General features: G+C 40.7%; 2 protein-coding genes and 1 pseudogene across 2 annotated transcripts in view; 2 read left to right on the plus strand and 1 right to left on the minus strand.

Annotated features, from left to right (window-relative positions):
* The window catches only part of LOC138020334 (uncharacterized), a 47013-nt pseudogene extending 40303 nt beyond the window's left edge, over positions 1-6710 (plus strand).
* A 5980-nt stretch (positions 6711-12690) lies between these two features.
* Positions 12691-13866, plus strand: LOC138019163 (melanopsin-like). Its single transcript, XM_068865854.1, has one exon. It carries the CDS (start codon positions 12693-12695, stop codon positions 13731-13733), a length of 1041 nt encoding a protein of 346 aa, XP_068721955.1. The 5' UTR covers positions 12691-12692; the 3' UTR covers positions 13734-13866.
* A 2941-nt stretch (positions 13867-16807) lies between these two features.
* LOC138019162 (nuclear factor NF-kappa-B p105 subunit-like) overlaps positions 16808-21125 on the minus strand; it is a 32667-nt gene continuing 28349 nt past the window's right edge. Inside the window, 4 exon segments of the mRNA XM_068865853.1 lie at positions 16808-17025; positions 18553-18703; positions 19663-19838; positions 20650-20688. Of these exon segments, the coding sequence (XP_068721954.1) occupies positions 16892-17025; positions 18553-18703; positions 19663-19838; positions 20650-20688 (500 nt within the window). The 3' untranslated portion in view covers positions 16808-16891.

Raw genomic sequence — 21125 nt, forward strand, 5'->3', positions numbered from 1 at the left:
CAAAGCCTGTTTTCAGTCTGTGTGATTGTTGTGTATGCTTCGATCATATGGCCGAATAATAATTATCTCCTCCACAATCGCACAGAATAGTGTCATTCATTGTGGTTTAATATATATATATTTTTTGTTCCCAATTTCAGCAACCGGATTCAAAAGAGGGCTAAAATCGTGCGGTTTTTCAGCGTTACTCCTGAACAGCATTCGCCAAGAAACTTTAACAGGCTTTTCTTATATTCGTCTTCCCAGTTGCGTTTCTGCTATTTGTCTATCGCAGAATCAGTCAAGCAACCAGCTCATTAAATTCTTGATTGCTTTGACTCGATTCTCGATTGTCTATCCTCAATCCTTGATCCTCGAAATTTGGGAGAATCGAGACTCGAAAGAGACTGTCAACTTTAATTACTTTTGTACGGTACTGTATTTTAGACTTATTACAAATACTATTCATCAATTACAAAAAATGCATGGTTACCCCCAATTTTCTTTTTGGATTTCAATAACACTTGTTAAGATCTACATTTCCTGCATAATCATACACTGGGACAAAAATACCTTTGAATTAGTAGGCACCATCCTTAAAATGCTGAAGTTTAATCTGACATGACAACCGTTGGGTAAAAAATCTCTACCATTTACCGTTTACCTGTTATACTTTTCCCATGGAAAAGGTCTGCCGCCCATCACCAGTAGAAAAGACCTACTGCATGTTGCATTGTTTTCAAATGCATGCAATTTTAGGCATGCCCAATATATAATGGAATCGTTTCTGAGTGAGTGAAAGTGTGACTGCGTGTCATAAAAAAGGCATTTTTAGCTTTTTGAAGCACAAAAAAAATGTTGAGTAAGCTTTTTTCCTTTGTTGTATTAACTATGCATGTGAGATGATCATATCTTTTTATCTGGCATAACACTGTAGATCTTTCACCCAAAGGTGAAATTTGACCATGAGGTTTTACATTCTTTTATTGTAAAGTTGATCGGGAAAATCCTTGCCTATTATGGTTGCAACTATTGCAAGACAGCGCTTAGTACTTAAAGTGATATCAGAGTTTGTCAATTGCCTGCAAGGTTTGGATAACATTGATTTTTCCTTCCGTTTTTGTACATGTAGCTTTGTTGGGCTGTTTCATGGAGTCCCCTACCCTCTAGGTTGCTCTATCGAGAGGAGCCATCAAGTGCTTGTATGGAATACAACTCAGCAATTAAAAGTCCTTCTTAATGCAGCTGGAGAACTATGGATTACAGGGCCTGCTGGAAGTGGTAAGACGTGGATTCTCGCAGAGAAGGTTAAGCAGCTTGCTGATAAAGCTCTGTTAAAAGAGACTGGGCAAAAGATCCTTGTAGTTTGCTATAATTTGCCCCTGTCTAAGATGTTGAAAAAGCTGTTCACTGATCATTTAGCAAGCCATTCGGGCTATATCAAAGACTTGAGTTCAGTTGTGGAGGTTAAAACATTCAGCAAACTTCTCTTTGACATCACTGAAACACGTTTTGAATCTGCTGTCTCCAAAACTGAAGTTATTGGTGATGCTGTGAAGATTTTGGAGACGAGAGCTCCTCAGTATGACCATATTTTTGTGGATGAATGCCAAGACCTGATTGGTGTCAGATGGCCAGATCTCTTTCAGAAACTGTTGAAGGGTAATGATGATGATGATGATGATTCTGATCCTGAGTGCAAACATAAATGGTTCTTTTATGATGCAAACCAGTACGTGGGATTGTCAGGTAATACTGTTAATCTGAAAAAGACTCCTAAGACTAGTTTCGAACTCACAGATGTGCTTCGCAACACTGGCAACATCTTTGATCAGTCAAAAAAGTACTTAAAACAGACAATCCCAAGCATGGAGTTAATCAAGCTGGGACACCCAGAATATGGCTTGGCTATCGAATGGGACAGATCCCTGTCTTCAAGAGATGTTCCAGAAAAAGAAGGGGTAAAAGTAGTTGTCAAGCATATTGATGTTCTTAGAAGAAACAAAGTTTTAGAGAAGGACATATGCATCTTGGTCGAAAACAAAAAAGTAAGGGATCGCCTCAGCTCTGAGCTAAAAGCCCTAGATATTCAAATTCAAAATGCAGAGACCCTTTTCGAGGAAGGCCACAAGGACAGGGTCGTGGTTGACAGTTTAAGGAGGTTTAAGGGTTTAGAGTCAAAAGTTGTGATTCTCTATAACCCTCCCTTTTTCGTCTGTAAGGACTGGCCAGTGAAGAAAGTTAAAGAATTGCTTTACATAGCAATTTCAAGATGTTTTTGTTACCTAGTGATTATTACCTCTAGTGAGGGCTGTGAAGCATTAAAGTCAAATGAAGGTATGAAAGAGGGCACTCTCCCGAGCAGACAGCAACCAAGAGTGTCCCCAGTGGCCAATTCCAACAATTTGATTACTGAGTATAAATCACAGACCAAGGCTTTGTTTCAAGAGCCATTTGGTAGAAAAAGTATGGACACACAGTATGAAAGTGGCCCCATGGAGTCTCCGACCAAACGAGCATATGAGGAGGAATGTGAAACGGAGCCTGCACTTCACGAACTCTCAACCATGGAAAAAGTGCAATATCTTCAAAATTATAGGAAGCTGAAAGAGCGTCGTGAAGCAAAGAAGTCACGCCCCATGACAGTTAAAGGTTCAGACCTTTTGGAACCATGGTGATACCTCAAAATTTAAAGATGATGTCAGAGGAAAGGTCTTTGATCTTCTCAGTGAGACAGTTGGGATGAATTTGCAGTATGTTCCTAGCCACAGCACCACTGACCAGTCAGCATCTAATGTGACCGCAGTTGTTGCCCAGATAGAGTATGCAATCTATTGTCAAAGAAGACGTGACATTGACACAAGAAATTACACCCGCGATCTCAGAAGGCTAAAGCAAGAGATTGCAAACTGCAACACACAGCAGAAGAGTCATAAGGATGTAGTGGAAGCTTTACGCCTTAGCAGCAAAGGTATAAATTTGTTGATTGAATTGCTCAGCAAACCTACACAACATGTATGTGTACAATTGACAATTATTAGGCGAGGTTGAGCAAAATGTCATGATTCGTCAGTGGCGAGCAGATCAATAATTATTTGCCAAAGGCTAAGGCAAATTATTGATCTGCAAGACGCTGTCAAATCCCGATATTTTGCGATGACCAAGTTCAATAATAATTGCTTTATCATTCGATCTTCGAGTTTGTTGTTTATTTTTGTTTTTCGAGAAGCGTTAAGCGCACGCTGTCTTGAAGGAGTCGAGTAATGGCAGTAATCAATTGGTTTCCTTCTCAGCATAATTTTATTTGTAGACTTCAAATTGTACTTACAGTCAAACGTTCAATAACAAAATGTAGGCGTCAACAAAGCTAAGAAATTTCAGTCTTCAAGGACTTGAAAAGGAAATCTGCCATTTTCACACGAGAGCGTGGTTTCAATAACGCATGAGCAGAATAATTATTATTTGCAGCAAAACATTTATTTGTAGGCAGTTATTTGCAGGTCACGTGGTGGGCTCTAGGCTTATGAAAAGGGAGGAAAAAATACACGGAATAATAAGAGAGAAGAGGTGAAATTTTGTATAATTATTAACTGCAGTTACTGTATGTCATACTATTTTTTACACTGACTGCAAAATTCTCGTGCACTCATTGGCTAGATTTTATTGTCAATAAGCAGACAGACACATGAATTTATAATTTATGCGATGATGACGCCAGATTCAAGTTTTTAGTATTTTTGTCTCGCGTTCTTCTCGTGTTTTGACTTAATATTATTTTGACCCCTCTGCCTTTTTGTTATTGTAAGAAGCAAATTGATGTCAGTTTTTCATGCGTCTGTCCTGTTATTGACCATGAATTTCGTCATAACATTGTCAAAGTAGCAGGACAGACGCATGAAAAATTGACATCAATTTGTTAAAGTGAAAGTGGTCAACACAGTCATTGAAGCAACTTGAGCGGTTAGACCTTTTTTGCAGTTATGTGCTTAGTTACCTAACCTTTAAATGAAAGTGAGGCTGGGGTTGACCTTGTCATGATGCAGACCGTCCCTTCTTTTATTATGTTAATGATGTTTGTTCTCATGCTAATTAGTTGGGATTTACATGAGAAAAGCCGTGAGGTTTCTATGAAACCAAGGTCAACACTTGCCTCACTTTCATTCATAGGCCAGGTAACTAAGCACACAACTGTAAAATGGTCTATTGGTGCCTGGATTTTTCCAGCCCTATTGAATGTAATGATCACTTAGCAACGACATACATGTAACCTCAGTTCAAATAATAATTGATACCTTTCATGGTCTTTCATGACATGCCCATACTGTACTACCAGTCTACAATCTGTAGCTGCTGTAAAGCCAGTATAAACAGAACTAGTCCAAGGGAATTCTGCTATGGATATCAAACTCGGAATTTTGAGGCTTTTTTTTGTTCATGTCATTAGCTGAACATTTTGATGACATTAGATGAAAACGTAGATGTGGTTGTATTAGATGTATTCTAATATTAGATTTTTATTATTTTGCAGATGCCTAAAAAATGATGGGAATGAACATGGGAAGATGTACAGTTGCAGTGCTGTTACAGACCTTTTGAGATCCCCCATCGCACAGATAATTATTCATGACTAGTTGAGATCAAGCAGTATTTGTGTGGAAAATTGTATGAAGACTTTTTTGATTGATTCTGAAAAGTTAATTTTAAAATCGCTTTTCTTTATTTCCCGCCATAATCTGCGGGCGAAAAATGATTGATGTATCATGTCAATCACACGTGAAAGGATTGGGTGTCAATAGACCTTTTTGCAGATACGGCGGCCATTTTGAATTCTATTGTTTCAAATAGCTATTATGGAAGGCCCTGGGGGCAAATACAAATTAATTTGCCCCCTGAGCATCTCATAATGTCTTTCGAAACAATAGAAATCAAAATGTCCGCCGTCGCCGTATCTGTAAAAAGGTCTATTGACAGCCTTCACGCGCGATCTGCTACCTTAGCACGAACGTGCACGCACGTGCCCGAACGCTGATTGGCTCCGCATAATTGGCTTTCAAGTAGGCGGCGGAGTTATTCAGCACACCGTGAACTGCACGCAAAATCTTCAAGCTCGAATTACAACTTCTCGGAGCTCCTGTCCCTACGGGTTTTAAGCTATCGCTTCGAAATTTTCAGTTCTAAAAATGATTGTACTATCCCAAATACTGGGAGCCTGATTTTATGGCACTTTTTCTGCCCAAATTAAGTATGAGATGAGAGTTTCGACTTTTGTGTGTGATATTTCCTTATCGATATCGGTGGTAGATGAACCAGTGTGCATTTAGGACTTAACTTAGACCTTACTAGTAAACTTGAAATCTATTTATACCAACAGTCGTTTGCACGCGTACTGGGAGGATAAAGTCAGAGGCGTTAAAAGCCTGTACCCTTGGAGGGTCAAGTAACAGACGCTCGAAAGGGTTTTCAGCTGAGCGTGCGCGCGTAAACCACACACGCAATTCTAAAGTTAAAAATTGTTAGTGTTCTCCATCGCTAATGTTGTTTAAAACCAGACGTTTCGGGACTACTGTTCCTTCATCTTTTAATTCTTCTATAGATGGAATACAAACAGACATCTATTCAAGAAAACTACGAAGCTACTATGACGAAATTCGCATCTTTCCCAGCTAAGCCATTTTAAGACATAAACATGTAGTCTGTACAAGAAGAAGAATGCTGTTTACTATTTTCAAATATCTCTCTTTGTTCTAGAGATATTAAAGTTTTTAAAATATGCAAATTAGCTAAGTGATAACGTAAACGCTACGGAATTTTGATCAAATATGATGAAAAAAGATATCTCAACCAATTTGTATCCTTTGCAGTAACATTCCAGTAGATGTGCTCCACAATATGAACATACCAGTTTTGTTACCATGGCAACATACTAGATTCCAGACCTCCCTGATATTAAAAGCTTTTCTGGGCACCCTTGACGTTCTATTTTGATATTTGACGATGGTGCATGATCCTGCACGCATTTAAATATGTTAGGTCGAGTTTGTGGCCTTGTTAAATGTTTTTCTAGCTTAAGATCACCATAAATATTGCAATCAGGTTAGAGGAGACTGGAAAAGTGTGACTTACCATGGGAACCAATAGCCCCTTATTCACGATAGCCGCCATGTTGGTTTTCTCGTCTTGATATGATTACCGTAACTATATCTAAGAACATAATTAGTTTATTTATGTGAAAAAGGAGACCTATTTCGAGCCTCCTTAAGGCAGTTAAAGTGAGTTCAGAGTCCAATAATATATTTATTGTTCTCAGAACAAAATGGAATAGCTGAAGGTTAGGACTCTTTTGGGTTTTCTGGTAACAGGAGATGTAACATTGTTTTAACACTTTTTATAACAAAGTTAATGCTTGATTATTCTTAAGAAATTAATTGGTAAAATAATATTTCATGAAGAGTAAATAATAGCCTGCGAGCAAGCTCTCTTTCGGGGTGGTTGGGCGGGCGCCCGCCCACCCCGAAAGAGAGCTTGCTCGCAGGCTAAGTACATAAGTAAAGATTATTTTTTTATTGGGGCAGTGGTAAAAACCTGGCAGAAGAGGGAACTGGCAGTGCATTTCAGATAGATATTTTTATATCCATTTTTGATAGATATCCAGATGTTTCCTCAACGAACTGGAGAAAACAATTGACAAATCTGACAAAATTGCGAAATCGACTTTGTGGAATAAATTTTGATTGCATCATTGGTTTCTTTATTTGGTTTTACTTTTATACATAAATAATACTAAAATTATCGAGTGTGACGTATGTTAAGCTCCGTGCAAACGGACGCAACAACTCCCAACATTGTTGGTTGTGCACCTGCTGGATGGTGTAGGCAGTTAACATTGCTGGGAGTTGTTGGTTCTGCAGATGTCTGATAGTATTGGCAATTGTGTGCAAACGGACACAACAACTCCCAACAATGTAAGGACGTTCAGTGTATTATGGGAAAGATACGACCCATAAGACTTTGCAAACTTACAAAAATTCGGCTGCCATCTTGGTTTAAACACGTTAATGCCTTGCTATCTCCATGGAGACCATATGTAATGCGCGTGCGTGGCCCCAACAATGTTGGAAGAGCTGTGCAAACAGATCCAACATTGTTGCGCAACGCTTCGGCGATCACGGAACAAAAGAAATGTTGGGAGTCAGTGTTAGCTCAAAAGTGTGATCAGTTTCAAACTTCGTGCAACAACAGGCAACAAGGTGTGCAAACGGACGCAACGTGTAACACCCAACAATGTTGAGAGTTGTTGGCTAACATTGTTGCGTACGTTTGCACGGGGCTTTAAGGCGCTGTTACGCTGTGAAATGTTTCGTGCAACTTGTCCCGCCACAATGTCGCCAAAACATTGCGAGACGAGTTGCACGAAACATTTCAGTGAAACAGCGCCTTTCACTGGTATCCCAGTAGTGTTGATTTTGCCCCTACTGAATACCCATGCTTGAACACGGTGAAGAACCTTATCTGATGGGAGGGAACCTGTTGGCTATTTACAACGCCGAAGAGTTGGAATTGCAAGCTCCGAAGACAAATAGTGGTCAAAGGGAGATTTGAATCCGGCCCAAGCGCATGCAAACCCAATGCACCTACCTCGGGGCCGCGCCACTTATTTCAGACGTTGTAAACGTCTTTCATATTTGACATTCCGGCTTGACTTTTGGCCACTTGAAAGGTCTTGTAATGCGTTGCATATGCAGTTGTGAAGGTCACAGTACTCGAACAGAAACAAAAAGGAAAGCCTGAAATCATTGAAATAGCCTGCCAAGCTCTGTTAAGTGTGCACCTAATGTTATTGCTCTTAAGGCTGACCTTCAAAATTTGAAAACAAGAAATCCTGACTTTCCCATTCGCTTCTGGAAGCTCTCTAAAGAAATTTTCAACTTAACACCTTGTAAAAAGTCCAAGTAAACTATCTAAGCTAATCCATAGGTTGCAATGCGTGGTCTTATTTTTTTATTTAATGTTGAATAATTAATTTAAGGATATGTATACTTTTCAAGTTATAATGCGTTTTTTTTAAGCCAAACTTCTATATTACATATAGTTGCGCTTTTGGCCACTTTGAGGTTGCGTGGGAGACAGGTCGAGAGTCTTATTGAATTGCATCGTGGGATGTTTTGGGGACGAGCCTCTGTTTAGGCAGTCCTTTACTCTGCAAAGCAAAAAGGGTTTTTTCTTCGTGTAGAAGAGCACATGACGTAACAAAAGCTTTAGGGATTTAGGATTCTGATTAGGTATTGTTTCACGATTTTTGTTCTATTGTTTTACGTGATGTGTGTCTTCTACACGAAGTAAAAGCCGCAAAAAGAGTTTCGTTTTTTCTTGTACGAAAACAATTAAATCTTTATAACTTTCGTTGTTAGTGAGTGAACGTCTATGTACTACGATCTCACTGACCCTTTGATTAAATCTTTTCCTTTTCCGGACAATTTTGCACCTTGGCAAGCGAGCCATCGTTTTAAAGTTGCTATTGTACAATATTCTGGTGGTTTAGGAAGCTCATCTCCTGGTATAACGCTTTCTTGCAACTTAAGTTCTTGCTCCGCACTCGCGATGATGTGTCCCCCGAAACAGTCCCACAATGCAATTCAACAACGCTCTCGACCCTGTCTCCTGACAACCCTCAAAGTGGCCAATAGAATAGACCATATTCGTATTCTCAGTATTGGACTGGAACTAGCTTGTAATGGAGGCTAATTCGGGGGAATCTTTTCAAATGCAAATACTTTTTAATATATTCCACCGCATTAGCCTCCATGGCAAGCTGTAGTTCCATTCCAATACTGAGAATACAAATATGGTCTATTGCGCAGGGAATCTTATCTTCTGAAAGATTCGTATCACCTCCGACCTCTATTGATGGTGCTACGCTTTAACTCCTGAGCTAGGGAAGAAACGGCTAAGGCAACGACAACGCCATAAAACAAGACTACCATTGGTTAAAAGAGGAAAAATAATCGTGCTGCACGTGCGACATGCATTTTAGCACAAATGTTTGCGGTACTCTGCATGACAACAACGTGAAATCACCAAATTTGGAAATTTTTGGTTTTGACGTCGCTGGTCGTAGACCTTATGCCCCGGCTATACGTCCAAACATTGTTGTAAAATATTTCTTGGCCATGGATCAACAATGTTAGAACGCGTAGCATGCATGTTTGATGTCCTTTGTTCAACGTGTTTTGTTGGAAGAATGTCTTGATTTCGATCAAACATTTACTCCAACACAACAAATGTTGTATGATGTCATATGCGTGTCCAACATTGTTAAGGCGTTCTTATAACAATGTTACAACGTGCAGCCTGGGCTTTGAAGTCCCTACTAATGCTTGGTGCCTATTTATATCAATGGGTAACTTTAAGCTCAATATCGCTTTCCGCCCTTAATTACTTTGTTTGAAGAACAAAGTATAGCATTCGGCTCCGTCTTTGGACTCTTTGTTTTTTTGGAGGGGGGCTCGCGATTTGGCTGCGCATGCGTAAGATTTCTTTGCCTCGTAGAAGGTAGCCCAAGTAGGATTCGAACTCGGTATCTCCTCATTCAGCGGCAATCGCGATGACCACGCGACAGACTAACGAGGAAATTAAAGAATGCGTGACCGGAAACGAGTTTTTGTGTTGTCCTTGCACGCAATGCAATATCCGGTCATTCTGTTGTAACATAAAAAATCACTGAAACACTGTGAATTTCAAAAGAAATCAGCTAAAATACCTTCGAACAAAGGGTAGGCTACCCGTAGCCTCTGGTTAATTTTAAATATAACATATCTCAACGCCCAGTGATAGCAGAAGGACATTTTGCGTTAAGTGTTGCCCACCTTCAGTCCGTCTCTTCGTGACTTCGCATCACGGAGGTAGCTTCAGCTCTGTGGTTTTTTTCTTTTTTCTTTTTTTGGTATTTTCTTGCTAAAAGATAGCAGTAGTGGCTGCTAAATCCCGGATTTTCCAAACTAGTCATCGATCCTTGAGTGATCGGCGGTAGCCAGGGTTCCAAGAGCACCATCTTCATCAAAGCTGCATTTTAATTAGCAAATTTTTTTCATAACTGCGAAGATCATAGCTTCACTTGAAGTTTTAACCTAACAAGTCTTCCTTGGAAGCGTTAATGGAAAATTGTGGCAAGTTTTTCCTTCATGTCCATGTCCATGTTTAGAAACAGGCACTTGTCAAGAAATCGCTTAAGGCCCGAGCAAATGGGTTCAACATTCGCCTCTACATCCGTTCTATTTTGTTAAACAACGATGTTGAAAGATGTTGAAAGATGTTGAATCGTATTTAAATCGATTTTGAACGAGTTTAAGAGCGTTTAAACTTTGCTTCAACAACGTTAACCATTAAACATTTTTGTTATCGCGAATGAATGAAATTGAAGCGTTTGTTTGGTATGCGCGTGCGCACTAATCGGTCTCTCATTGGCGTATCCGTGTCCGTAACCATAACCACGGGCTGAATACCAGGCCTCAGGTTCAAAATGATGTGTTGAAACCGTTTGCCACTCTAGCGGTCAACATCGCTCAACAAAATCGATTGGATGTTGACACCGTTTCTCCCCGCCTTAAAGGGACAGATTCACGGTTTTGTGCATGTTCACGATTTGGCGCTAGCGGTAGTAAATTTTACGGTTTCTTCCTGAACCAGATGATGTTCATTAATCACAGAGATCTAGTACTAAAACTAATACACTGAATGACTGAGACCCAGATTTGGCGGAAGATATAGACCTTATTCATAAATGGCGGCCAGTTTATAATTCTATTGTCGAAGTGCAAATTAGCCTACCAAGCCTCGATACCATACAGTGAATTGAAAAGAACTTTTGCTCCAAAATGAGGCTTGGTAGGCTAATTTGCACGTGGACAAAAGAATTATAAAGGTGACCGCCATTTATGAATACGGTCTATTGCGGGTTTACAAGGAAGATATCAAATTTAGTTTTGACCATCGAATTTATTGTACGGGCCGATCGCGAGTTGTCACAACGCGCGAGTTATCTAATCGCTTGCAGTAGGTTCATAACACAAAGGAAATGATCGCAAAAGTAATTCCAATGAGTAATTACACTTTTATGGCATTGTTTCCTTTTCCTGCATAAGTGCTTTCGATTGTTTCAATAACAATGGAATTAATTGGGCTGTGGTGACAGTTTGTCCGTGCGCAGAGGCATGAAACTCTCCCATTTAGGCCCTGGGGAAATGTGGTTCCCATGCCTGCCAACAAGATCGCTTGCCATCGAAGCTTCGTTACACTGTACCTCTCTACGAATCCACGGCTTTTGCCTTTTCTATGATCCGCAAAGCTGATGCGGCCCCAGTGTTATTCTGAATGAATATATAATGCTACTACCTTCTTGGGCCATTCCTCAGATCATTCCAAAATCAAAATGCCTTTGCTGTTCCCCAAATTTAAATGAACGGGCCAGACTTACGCTACCACCGGTGATCTTTGTTGTAAAGGCTATCCAACCCAATGTTTGGAAAAACCGAACTATCAAACGTCCTGAAATTTAAATCGTGTTAAGGAGAAGTGAACGCAAACTTCAGAATATTTAACTGTTCTTCAATCACCGACTTTAACATCTTGTGAGATCTTTTAAACACGACATTCGTTCCACCGCAAATGATGAGGGGTAGCAGAGTATTTCCAGGATGTCTTTGCAAGACATAGTTATGTAAAAACAATTTCCAGAACTTATCCACCTCCATGCATTGCAGGAAAGGCAGCAGAAAATTTCACAGTATCGTAGGGCTGAGATTCAATCCAAAAGATCGATTAAATCGTAAGAGCGGATCCGCCGTACTTGAGCCTGGAATCAGGCTCCTGAAGAGAATACCTGGGAATCGGGCAAGTGAAACAAGCGGGAGACTGGAAAAGGAGAGCGGAAAACACGCGGTCCCCTCCAATATAGGGAGCTTAAGCACGCGCGTTTTTGAGACGCGAACGGCAACCGGAAGTAAGCTGTTTTCAATTTTAACTTGTTTTTACACAACCACATTTACATTGCTGAGTATCTTTTCCCCATTAGAGATGATCAGTATAAAAATCTGGGAGACACCACTGTCCTGGCACGCTAAATGCTCTCTTCCGGTTGCCGTCCGCGTCTCAAAAATGCGCGTACTTAAGCTCCCTAATAATTCCGTCGCTCGGCTCGCATATTATTCGCGCATTCATCTACTTAGGAACCTAGCCTTGATTTTAAAATGTCGAGCGTGTTGTAAAGTTGACAATTAAGCTACTTTGTTGGTTTTCCGACTCTGCTTCAAAGTGGTTTATTATAACAGGTTAAAACGGGTAGAGCACTATTTATATTATGGCAGCCAGCGGCACATCTACCAGGATCTAGTGATTGTTGTCGAGACATTTGGGGTGTGTTTAATTTAAAATTGTCCATTTCCCAAAATTGTTATCAAACTGTAAGGGTTTAAGATATCGATAATTTTAACTCCAGAGTAAATTCAGAATCAACGATAATCGTAAATTCAGAGATGAGAATCTGCTGTTCATCTTCGGAGCCAAATCTTCCTTTCATTTAGTGAGGAGACACTGAAAACGAGATTTCAAACTAATCTTTGCCCTCATTTGTCCAATTATATCACGTGATCAAATTAAGCCGACTTAACTGATTCCTCGCACAACCTCACTAGTAAATTATTCAGACCTTTCAGATAGAAATGAGTTCCAGCACAATAGACACGTTCAGCGCCGTCATGGCTGTTACAATATTTACGCTGTCCGCTTCGGTTACTTCATTCACGGCAGCAACCTTGTTTTACGCCTTCTACAGAGAAAGAAAACTTCGTGTATCGTCTGCAATACCAGTGTTGAATCTTTGCGTTTCTGGATTTTTGCTAGCAGCTGTATCTGGCCTTTGCCAGTTGCTCCACGACGTACTACAGGTAAATATTTACGAGTCTTCGCATCTTCTCGACGTCAAGTGTTTTGTCGAACACTTTTCAATCAGTATTTACTTTCAAGCTTTGTTCTTCATCAGTGCGATACGATATGGCCTGGCTATGTGTGGCGATAACCTTTTCCGTGCGTCCAAGAAACAAACCACTATATGTATCGGTATAACGTGGGTTTTATCTTTGATATATGCAGAACTAGTGACATTTTATCAACTACAAGGGCGTAGTCGCCCTAGTTCATTTCCACGTGGAGTTGCCGCGGCCCAATTCTCATTTCTCGGTTTTCTGCACTTTGGAACCATCAGTATTTACGCAAACTTAGTTCTTTATTTCCATCAAAGACAAGACAATATACCACCAGATTTTTATAGTCTCGAGTCCAGTTGCAGGCGAATTGCAGAGCGAAACATCCAAGTATCCGTCAAGAACATTCAGATGATAGCGGTCACAGTGGGGACGTTATGCGCATGTCATTTACCGCATCTATTCGTTATAGCGGTTGCAATGTTCACAGGTCAGCTGTCGCCCAATGCGAAAGTGTTTTGCTGCGTTACAGTGCAATGCAGGGTATTTATTAACTTGATTCTTCATGGATATCTTAACAAGCGCTTCAAGAGAATTGTGCGACCAATGTTACACCGTTGGATACATAGAATTACCAACAAAAGAGGAACGTGCAGACGTATCAACGAGTTTCTTCCACAACACAACATTTCAACTTCGCGTACTAAGATTACTTTCAATAGTTCCGAAAACAGTCTATACGAATTAACTCGGAGTAAACTTGTCCATTTATACCGATGAAAAACAATTTTAGCAATTACAGACGAGTTCAATTTTAATCGTATTTTTAATTTATTGGGTTTCAGCAATATTTTTGATTTTATTACAGAATAAAAGATATTCAAATTGAAGATGAAAGTTCAGTATGTCGACATTTGTTGTTACTTGTTCCTTTATTTATTTTTTTGAGGTTTCATTGGTAGTTCAAATATATTTAACTATGACAACTTTTTCCGTAATAAGCCCAAATAAAAAAGGCACCATTTGCAAGTATGCAAGTAAAACTGCAAAATTTTGCAATGGTCACTACTTTAACTTTCGTTATAAATGAAAGACAGACGTCAAGTTTAAATGGAGACGTTGAGAAGTTAAATTTCAGATATTATGATACCAAATATTGGACGTCGCGAGACGTTAACAGCCCTCCAGTCATTTGCTTTTCGACTCCATAACGCCGAGCTGTGCCCTTCGCCATCCAGTTCTTGACTCGGATTGCAAGGAAGTGCGATTAGCGGTAGTAAGGGTAAAAAACGAGCGCGTAAGACACGCGCGAGCCACAGACACGCGTACTTCAAAAAAATGTTTGCCCGAGAATTAACGAAGCTCCCGCTCCTTTGATCAGTCTACGTTTTCAGTAAACACCATCAGCGTGCACCTCTGCTTTATTTTTTGTTAAAATTTGCGTAAATATTAATGACAAGTAAATAACAATAAAAATCAAACTGTAAAAACTTTGATGATCAGCAGGCTTTTAGCCAGGTGGCCGTCCAGCCGTCCAAAGGACGGCCAGTTCTCAGAAATGGGAGATTTTCGACGGCCTGTTTTGGGCGGCCATTTATGAACTTCTGTGCTTAATGTAACAAAACAGTGTCTATAAATTAATAAAACTTACATTTCTTTTTGCTCTCAAGAGTTGTTTTAGTGTTGCTGTCGTATTTTTCTTCTATATTAACACTTTTTTAGCGAGTTTCCTTTCTGTTTTGATCAAATGAATCAAAGTTGAGCGAAGCGATTTCACAGGCAAAGCCTGCTATAAATAAATACGCACGTTGGTGATTATTTATGAGGATATGAGTCAAAGATCTCTGCGGGAGTTTTTTTCACCGGCGTCCACTAGTTCGACAGTTTAGGCCTTACATTGGTTTATTAAACTGACTTACAGTTGTAATTGAGTAGATTTGTTTTCTTCGAAAAGGTCTTAGGCTTTGCGCTACCAATTGTCTGAATGTAAATAATGACTACACAACATACAAATTAAAGTTCTTTACTGAAAATAATAAAAGATGTTGCATTTCTGAGATTGGGAGACTGGCACGTGTAGACCAGAATGCAGTTCGACCAATAAAGCCACGCATATCTGTTTCTTTCGTATAAATCATGGCTTGACAACTTCAAATTTCAATCACTCTTCATAACAACTAGAGTTCCTGTCCCAAATATGATTCAATGTTAAACAAGGTAAGTTGAGGAAAGGATAGCTTAGTAAAATTATCAAGGAAAAACAGCGGTTTAATAGGTAAATTGAAAGACGTTTACAGCTGTCAGAATCGCGGAAATCACGTTTTAAGAGGCTTCAATTTTTCCCAGACCCCCCTTGGAGCATGGCGCCACAGGCGCCATGCTATGTGGGCCTTCGGCCCACATAAAATTTGGACTCCCACTTTCAAAATCCTGGCTAAAAGCCTGATGATGAGACAGAACTTTTAAGTACATTTTTTCCGCAGTTCAGCTATAATTGTTTCGACTACTGATAGTGTCACGCGATGCGCAACAAAATACATATTAGTAGGGAGCGCTCCTTTGGCAGTCTTAAAAATGCCTTCTCGCAACAATTTTAACGTTTAAAACAGCGCTCACAAAGCTGCGTCGCTTGAGCCCTGATAACAAAACGAAAGTAATAGAAGGCGCGGTTGCAAGCAAGGGAACGCGCGAGGGAGGGGAAGAGAGGTACCTGCCACGCGCGTCTCTCCCCCACACGCAGGCTACAGCCAACAATGGAAAGTTTCTTTTACATAATCAACACAATAGTTTATCGCGTTCAGGTTAGTTTTTCTCTGCTTTCTTGTCACCCGCTTAATTAAGGTCATTTCTTACTATTATTCTTATTTCCTTTTAATTTTGCCTTAAAAAAGTTCCAAGAGCTCGATAACTGGCTTTAGTTACTCAAAGCCGATGCTATTACGGTTACTTTGATTCCGGCCATCGACTGACGCTAAGTTTAGCTAGAACGTGCAAGAACATGCAGCTTTCACGTTGATCTTGAAATACAAAATAGGAGAGAAAACTATTTGATTTCTTGACACAGGCATAAACACAGGCAGGCGTTTCTTGACACAGGCATAAATAATGAGGTGATGTCGGGATTGTCCCCGCCAGTGAAGGCCCCTTGGTTACTGTTTTTATCTACATCTACAGCTACATGTTCCAGCACTCGGAAAAGTCTCTGCTTCTGCTTAGGTGGCCTCATACACCACAAGTGAGCCTTTTTAAAAGACGTCACGCCAAGCCGGCAACTTCTGCTGGAGACAGCAGGACAGTCACAAGACCGGGAACTCCATCCCGCACTCTTTTAGAGTCACGTGTCAGACGGGGCGCCTACGGTTTACAGTCCTTATCCGAGAGGACTTGAATGTTATTTGAAGATTCTTAGTGTTGATCCGGCCGGGGTTCGAACCCGCAACATCCCGCATGACAGCCCGATGCTCAACCAACTGAGCCACCGGCGCGGTCTTACATCACCAAGAAAAACACTGGGATACAATAAGACTTGCGAAACGACAGAGGGTCTTCAGTTTCTCACAAAACTGTGGTGCTGCGTCGGTGGGGAAATGAAACACAGATATGAGTTAATCAGCTGAGTTGATATGGTAAATTGATCACCGTTAAGAAATACGAAAGCTCTAAAAGCTACAATACTTGTCATATATTACGTTTAGTTTCAACAAAAAAATCCCGTCAAGTTACTTCCGCACAGCATTGTGGGGGTGCAGAGGAGGGAAGGAGATAATTATGCCGGCGCAGTGAGGATGCGCAAAGTAATACAAAGGAATCATCTTACGTGCTCACTTTAATGTGAAAAGCATTTCACCAGAACGTTAACAGTCAACGAATTTTACTGCTTTTCAAGCCTTGTTACTTGGATTAAGTATTAGTTTCTACACACTATCCCCCTACGTCAGTTAAAACACATCTTGTTGTTGCCTCAGTGATCGAATGTTTGAAGTCTTTTGCGATGAATCAAGTTTGGTCATTCCTTTACCTAAGGAAGACCTGGACGCCACCTCGGAACTCTGGACGCCGAGCGATGCCACATCTAGAAAGCAAACAAAACAAATTTTAGTCGTAATTTGAAAGATAATCGTGGAAATTTTCAAGTGTGATACGCCACCTTAAAACGATTACTTCAAGAGATTCCATTTAGGTACTATCCGTGAAAAAAAGGGGAGAATCTGTCACAATTCTTGTTGGATACATCAAATCGGCTAACTCAACGTTGTACCCAATAGGCCTTTTGCAACAAACGATCACATGGTACAAAATCCGCCATGTTGGAGGGCAAGCTCATTATTATTCCCCCACTGGGACATTAAAACAAAGAGACCTGAACCAGTCAAGCTTGACTTGCCTTTGTTCTAATGTCCCAGTGGGGGAATAATAATGAGCTTGCCCTCCAGCATGGCGGATTTTGTGCCATGTGATCGTTTGTTGCAAAACGCCTATTCAATCTCCAAGAGTTAAGATTCTTTGTGTATTGACCGAATGCAAAAATGGCCCCCAACAAATTATTCTTTTGTCTTTGTGTTAATAAGCCTAGCTAGCCTCGTTTTAAAGCCCAAATTCTTTCAATTTTACGCGTGTGAACGAGGCTAGTTAGGCTAATTTTAAAGACAAAAGAACAATTTGTAGGCGGCCATTTTTGCATTCGGTCAATACACCTTTTTACCGATACGGCGGCCATTTTGATTTCTATTGTTTTGAAAGACATTATGGGATGCTCAGGGGGCAAATTAATATGTATTTGCCTCCTGGGCATCCCATAATAGCTATTCGAAACAATAGAAATCAAAATGGCCGCCGTATCGGTAAAAGGGTCTATTGTATACACCTAAAAAAATTCATTAATAATTCATGAGCCGAACAGCCTATCAAAACACCGATAAAACGTCGCGTGTATGAGCTTTATATCCTGATAAAACACTCCTCGTTAATATTCTTTATATAAAGAAGAAGGCATAGCTTGTTTTTCTTGTACGCTAATATTCACCTCTCACAATTTGAACCATTGTTTTGAGTCCAGAGGGACACGCTCTTTGTGGAATGTTCTTGAAGCCGTTCAAAAAACTCGCAGCACGTGTTTTATCGGGTCTAAAAACACTCGGCTACGCCTCGTGTTTTTAAACCCCGATAAAACACTGCTTCTCGTTTTTTTTTTTAACATAACATTATAATGTAGCATTCGCATTTAAATGATATGGAAATACCTGGAATAAAACGTTTTATTCCCAACGGGTTTGAATTGGGTAGAACAGTGATTTTTGAGGAGAGGAAAAAACATGAGTACCCGGAGAAAAACCTCTCGGAGCAGAGTAGAGAACCAACAAACTCAACCCACATATGACACTGGATCTGCGAATCGAACCCGGGCCACAATAGTGGGAGGCGAGTGCTCTCACCACTGAGCCATCCCTGCATCCCTGCATCCCATTCACATTGAAATGATATGCAAATAAATAATGCAAATACCTGGAGTTTTATTCCCAAAGGGTTTGGATTGGAACCAACACTGAGTTAGCCCATTCGGTCTCTTGGCGGAGATCTAACGTAGTTGAGGTTCACTAACCTTCGGATGTGTTTATCGAGAGGGACTGGGATCCAAAGCCCGAATCGAAGCCGGCGTCGTGTCTGCTCTCCTTGTCAAGTATTTCCAAGACATCTCCTCTGCGCATGTTATACAAGACTTCACGCAGTTTCTTCATGGTACCATCCGCGGCCTAGGAATAACCATATGATACATTTGAAGGCGCAGCTACGAAAACCGTTAATGTAAGCTTTTCTGCAACCATTTTGGGAACTTTTTAAGTTGACTGTTTATCTCTGGAGCATCAAAAGAGCGCATAAAAAAAGGGAGGCTCAGTGCCCGCATTCTTGTTTTGCCGAGAGCCCAGGTTCATAGCACGAAAGCTTACCACGAAAGTAGGAAACGCCGGCAACTTTGAGAGGTGAAGATTTCGATAGACACACTGTAGACAGCTCGCAATCCCTTCTGAGTTGGTCGAACCGCCCGCTTTGGTCATGCAAGCGAGTCGAGGGGAGAATGGTGAGAGAGCGATAGGGTCCCTTTATCTCTGTCTACCACCATCGGATCGCTTGCGTGACCAAAGCGGACGGTTCGACTAACTCAGAAGGGACTGAGAGCAGTCTAAGATTTTGAAAATTATAATTTCATACATTCCAACCGCGGACGTTACATTGGTAGCTTTGTTTTCATTTTCGGCCTCCTTTACGTTTTTCGTGAGGTTTTTTGCGCAAGGCAATAAACCGCAAAATAAAGATTGACAGCTTTTATTTGTTTCAGAGAAAATTTTATTTGCTGACTTTTCACTTGTATTGTCTCGAAAACAAGGTTTTCCACCAATGACATTTCCCTGGCAGTGACAGCGGTGACTGAAAACCTAAAACCTAGAACTCGAAACTCAGCTAGGTAGAGGTGCGTGTAGATGACATGTAATACCTTGCCAAATAAAACACTGTTTAATTAAAGAGAAAAAAAAGTATGAAACTAGAACCTTGTTTTGCTGCTTGGACTCCTATTTTATGAAAATCGTGCATGCAGAGGAAAAATGCATTTGGGAAGGCCACGCCGTTAATCGCCTATGTGCGGATGCCCGGTGTAAGGGAAACTGGCGTCAATACCCGTCCCTTTCTAATGGGTAAATACGCTTTATCCTACCTCATAATGCACCAAAACCTGGACAGTTGGACTCGAGTGAATGGCGAACGCATTGGCAAGTGTACCTAGACCCAATCTCCCAGCCAATTCACGCCAGTCCCCTCCAGTACTGCTCCCGAGATCCAGCCTCTGAGCCATCTTTCTTCGAACGTAAGAATCGAGCTGGTCCAAATCACCTTCATCAGAAAAGAAACAAAAACCTTTACTTGAAACGCGAGAGTACAGGAGAACAGTCTCCTTATACTTTTGTAATTCACACTCATAAACTACTAACACCGTTGACATGTAAAAAGACATGTTTCACTAGATATACATCCTACATCCAGCAAGTGTAGCAAAGGTTAAGCCTGTGTAGCAAGAGGTCCTGTGCGAAAGAATATCCTTGAACATATTTTACACTTCTAGCAAGGTAAAAATCGGGACAAGAGACCGACTGAGAGAAAAGCAATCATAGCCTCGGCCTCTTTTCCTAACTATCCCGCGGCCAGAATACGGACGGAAAAGTCTCTTTAAAGCGCTTTTTTTTTTTAATGGGAACATAAAGGCTTCCCCCCTTCCTTCCCCTGGCACACAAATACGCACACTTCAACCTTCTGGAACATCATCTCAATACAATACATACTGAATTGACCGCTCCCCATAGGGGCTTTTCAGGGCCAATGAAACACAATCAACGAAACAACAGAACACAACAACTACAACTGTTAAGAATCCCAATTGGCCGGAGGCAAACCAGTTGGCTACTTACAAATAGAGCTGGGAAGTTGAACCAGCGACTACCAGGATCAAATTCAACGAGTGGTCAGAGCGGGTCTCCGGATCTCAAGGCAAGCGCCCTAACCACTGGTCCACACTGTCTCGCAATCACCCTCGTGTTCATTATTCTTACTTCAACCAATACCTCGCTGACGCTCAAAGTCTGGCGTGAGACAAAGTTAAATCTGTAGGTACTGTCAATGAGGTATCACCTTAGAAGAAAACACATACCTTTACCAAGCCTGATCCCAGCCACACTAGTTTCTAATTCTGAAAACAAGAACAACGTAAAAGACATTAACTAACAGTTGACTCAACTGCGACGATCGGTTAAAAAAAAAAACCTCTTGACGGTAGCAACGTTGCTAAATTCATGTCACTTGTCTTTGTTCTGCAGCGCAGGTGTTTTGTAAGGCAGCGCGAGTTACATTAATTATCACCTCATTTAAGTCTCAAACTTACTTGGCTGAGCACAAGTGCTATAATTACTACAGTACCGAGGTTGTTGATGTCAAATAATATCAACTTTAATAAGAGATACATTAGGAAAAGATGTTAAGAAAATTCTTCAAATCGGGACTCGAAAAGCGACAACAATCACAAAAACGCAAAAAGGAAATTTTGCTGACGCGATACAAAATTTGGCGCAATAGGAAAATGACGTAATACAAAGCCACGCATTACTTTACGCACCAAGTCACGCGATA

Source organism: Montipora capricornis, chromosome 10, assembly GCF_036669925.1.
Source record: "Montipora capricornis isolate CH-2021 chromosome 10, ASM3666992v2, whole genome shotgun sequence".
Taxonomy (NCBI): Eukaryota; Metazoa; Cnidaria; class Anthozoa; order Scleractinia; family Acroporidae; genus Montipora; species Montipora capricornis.

Coding starts and splice junctions, on each gene's coding strand:
- LOC138019163 (XM_068865854.1), top strand. CDS start 12,693: ATGAGTTCCAGCACAATAGACACGTTCAGCGCCGTCATGGCTGTTACA.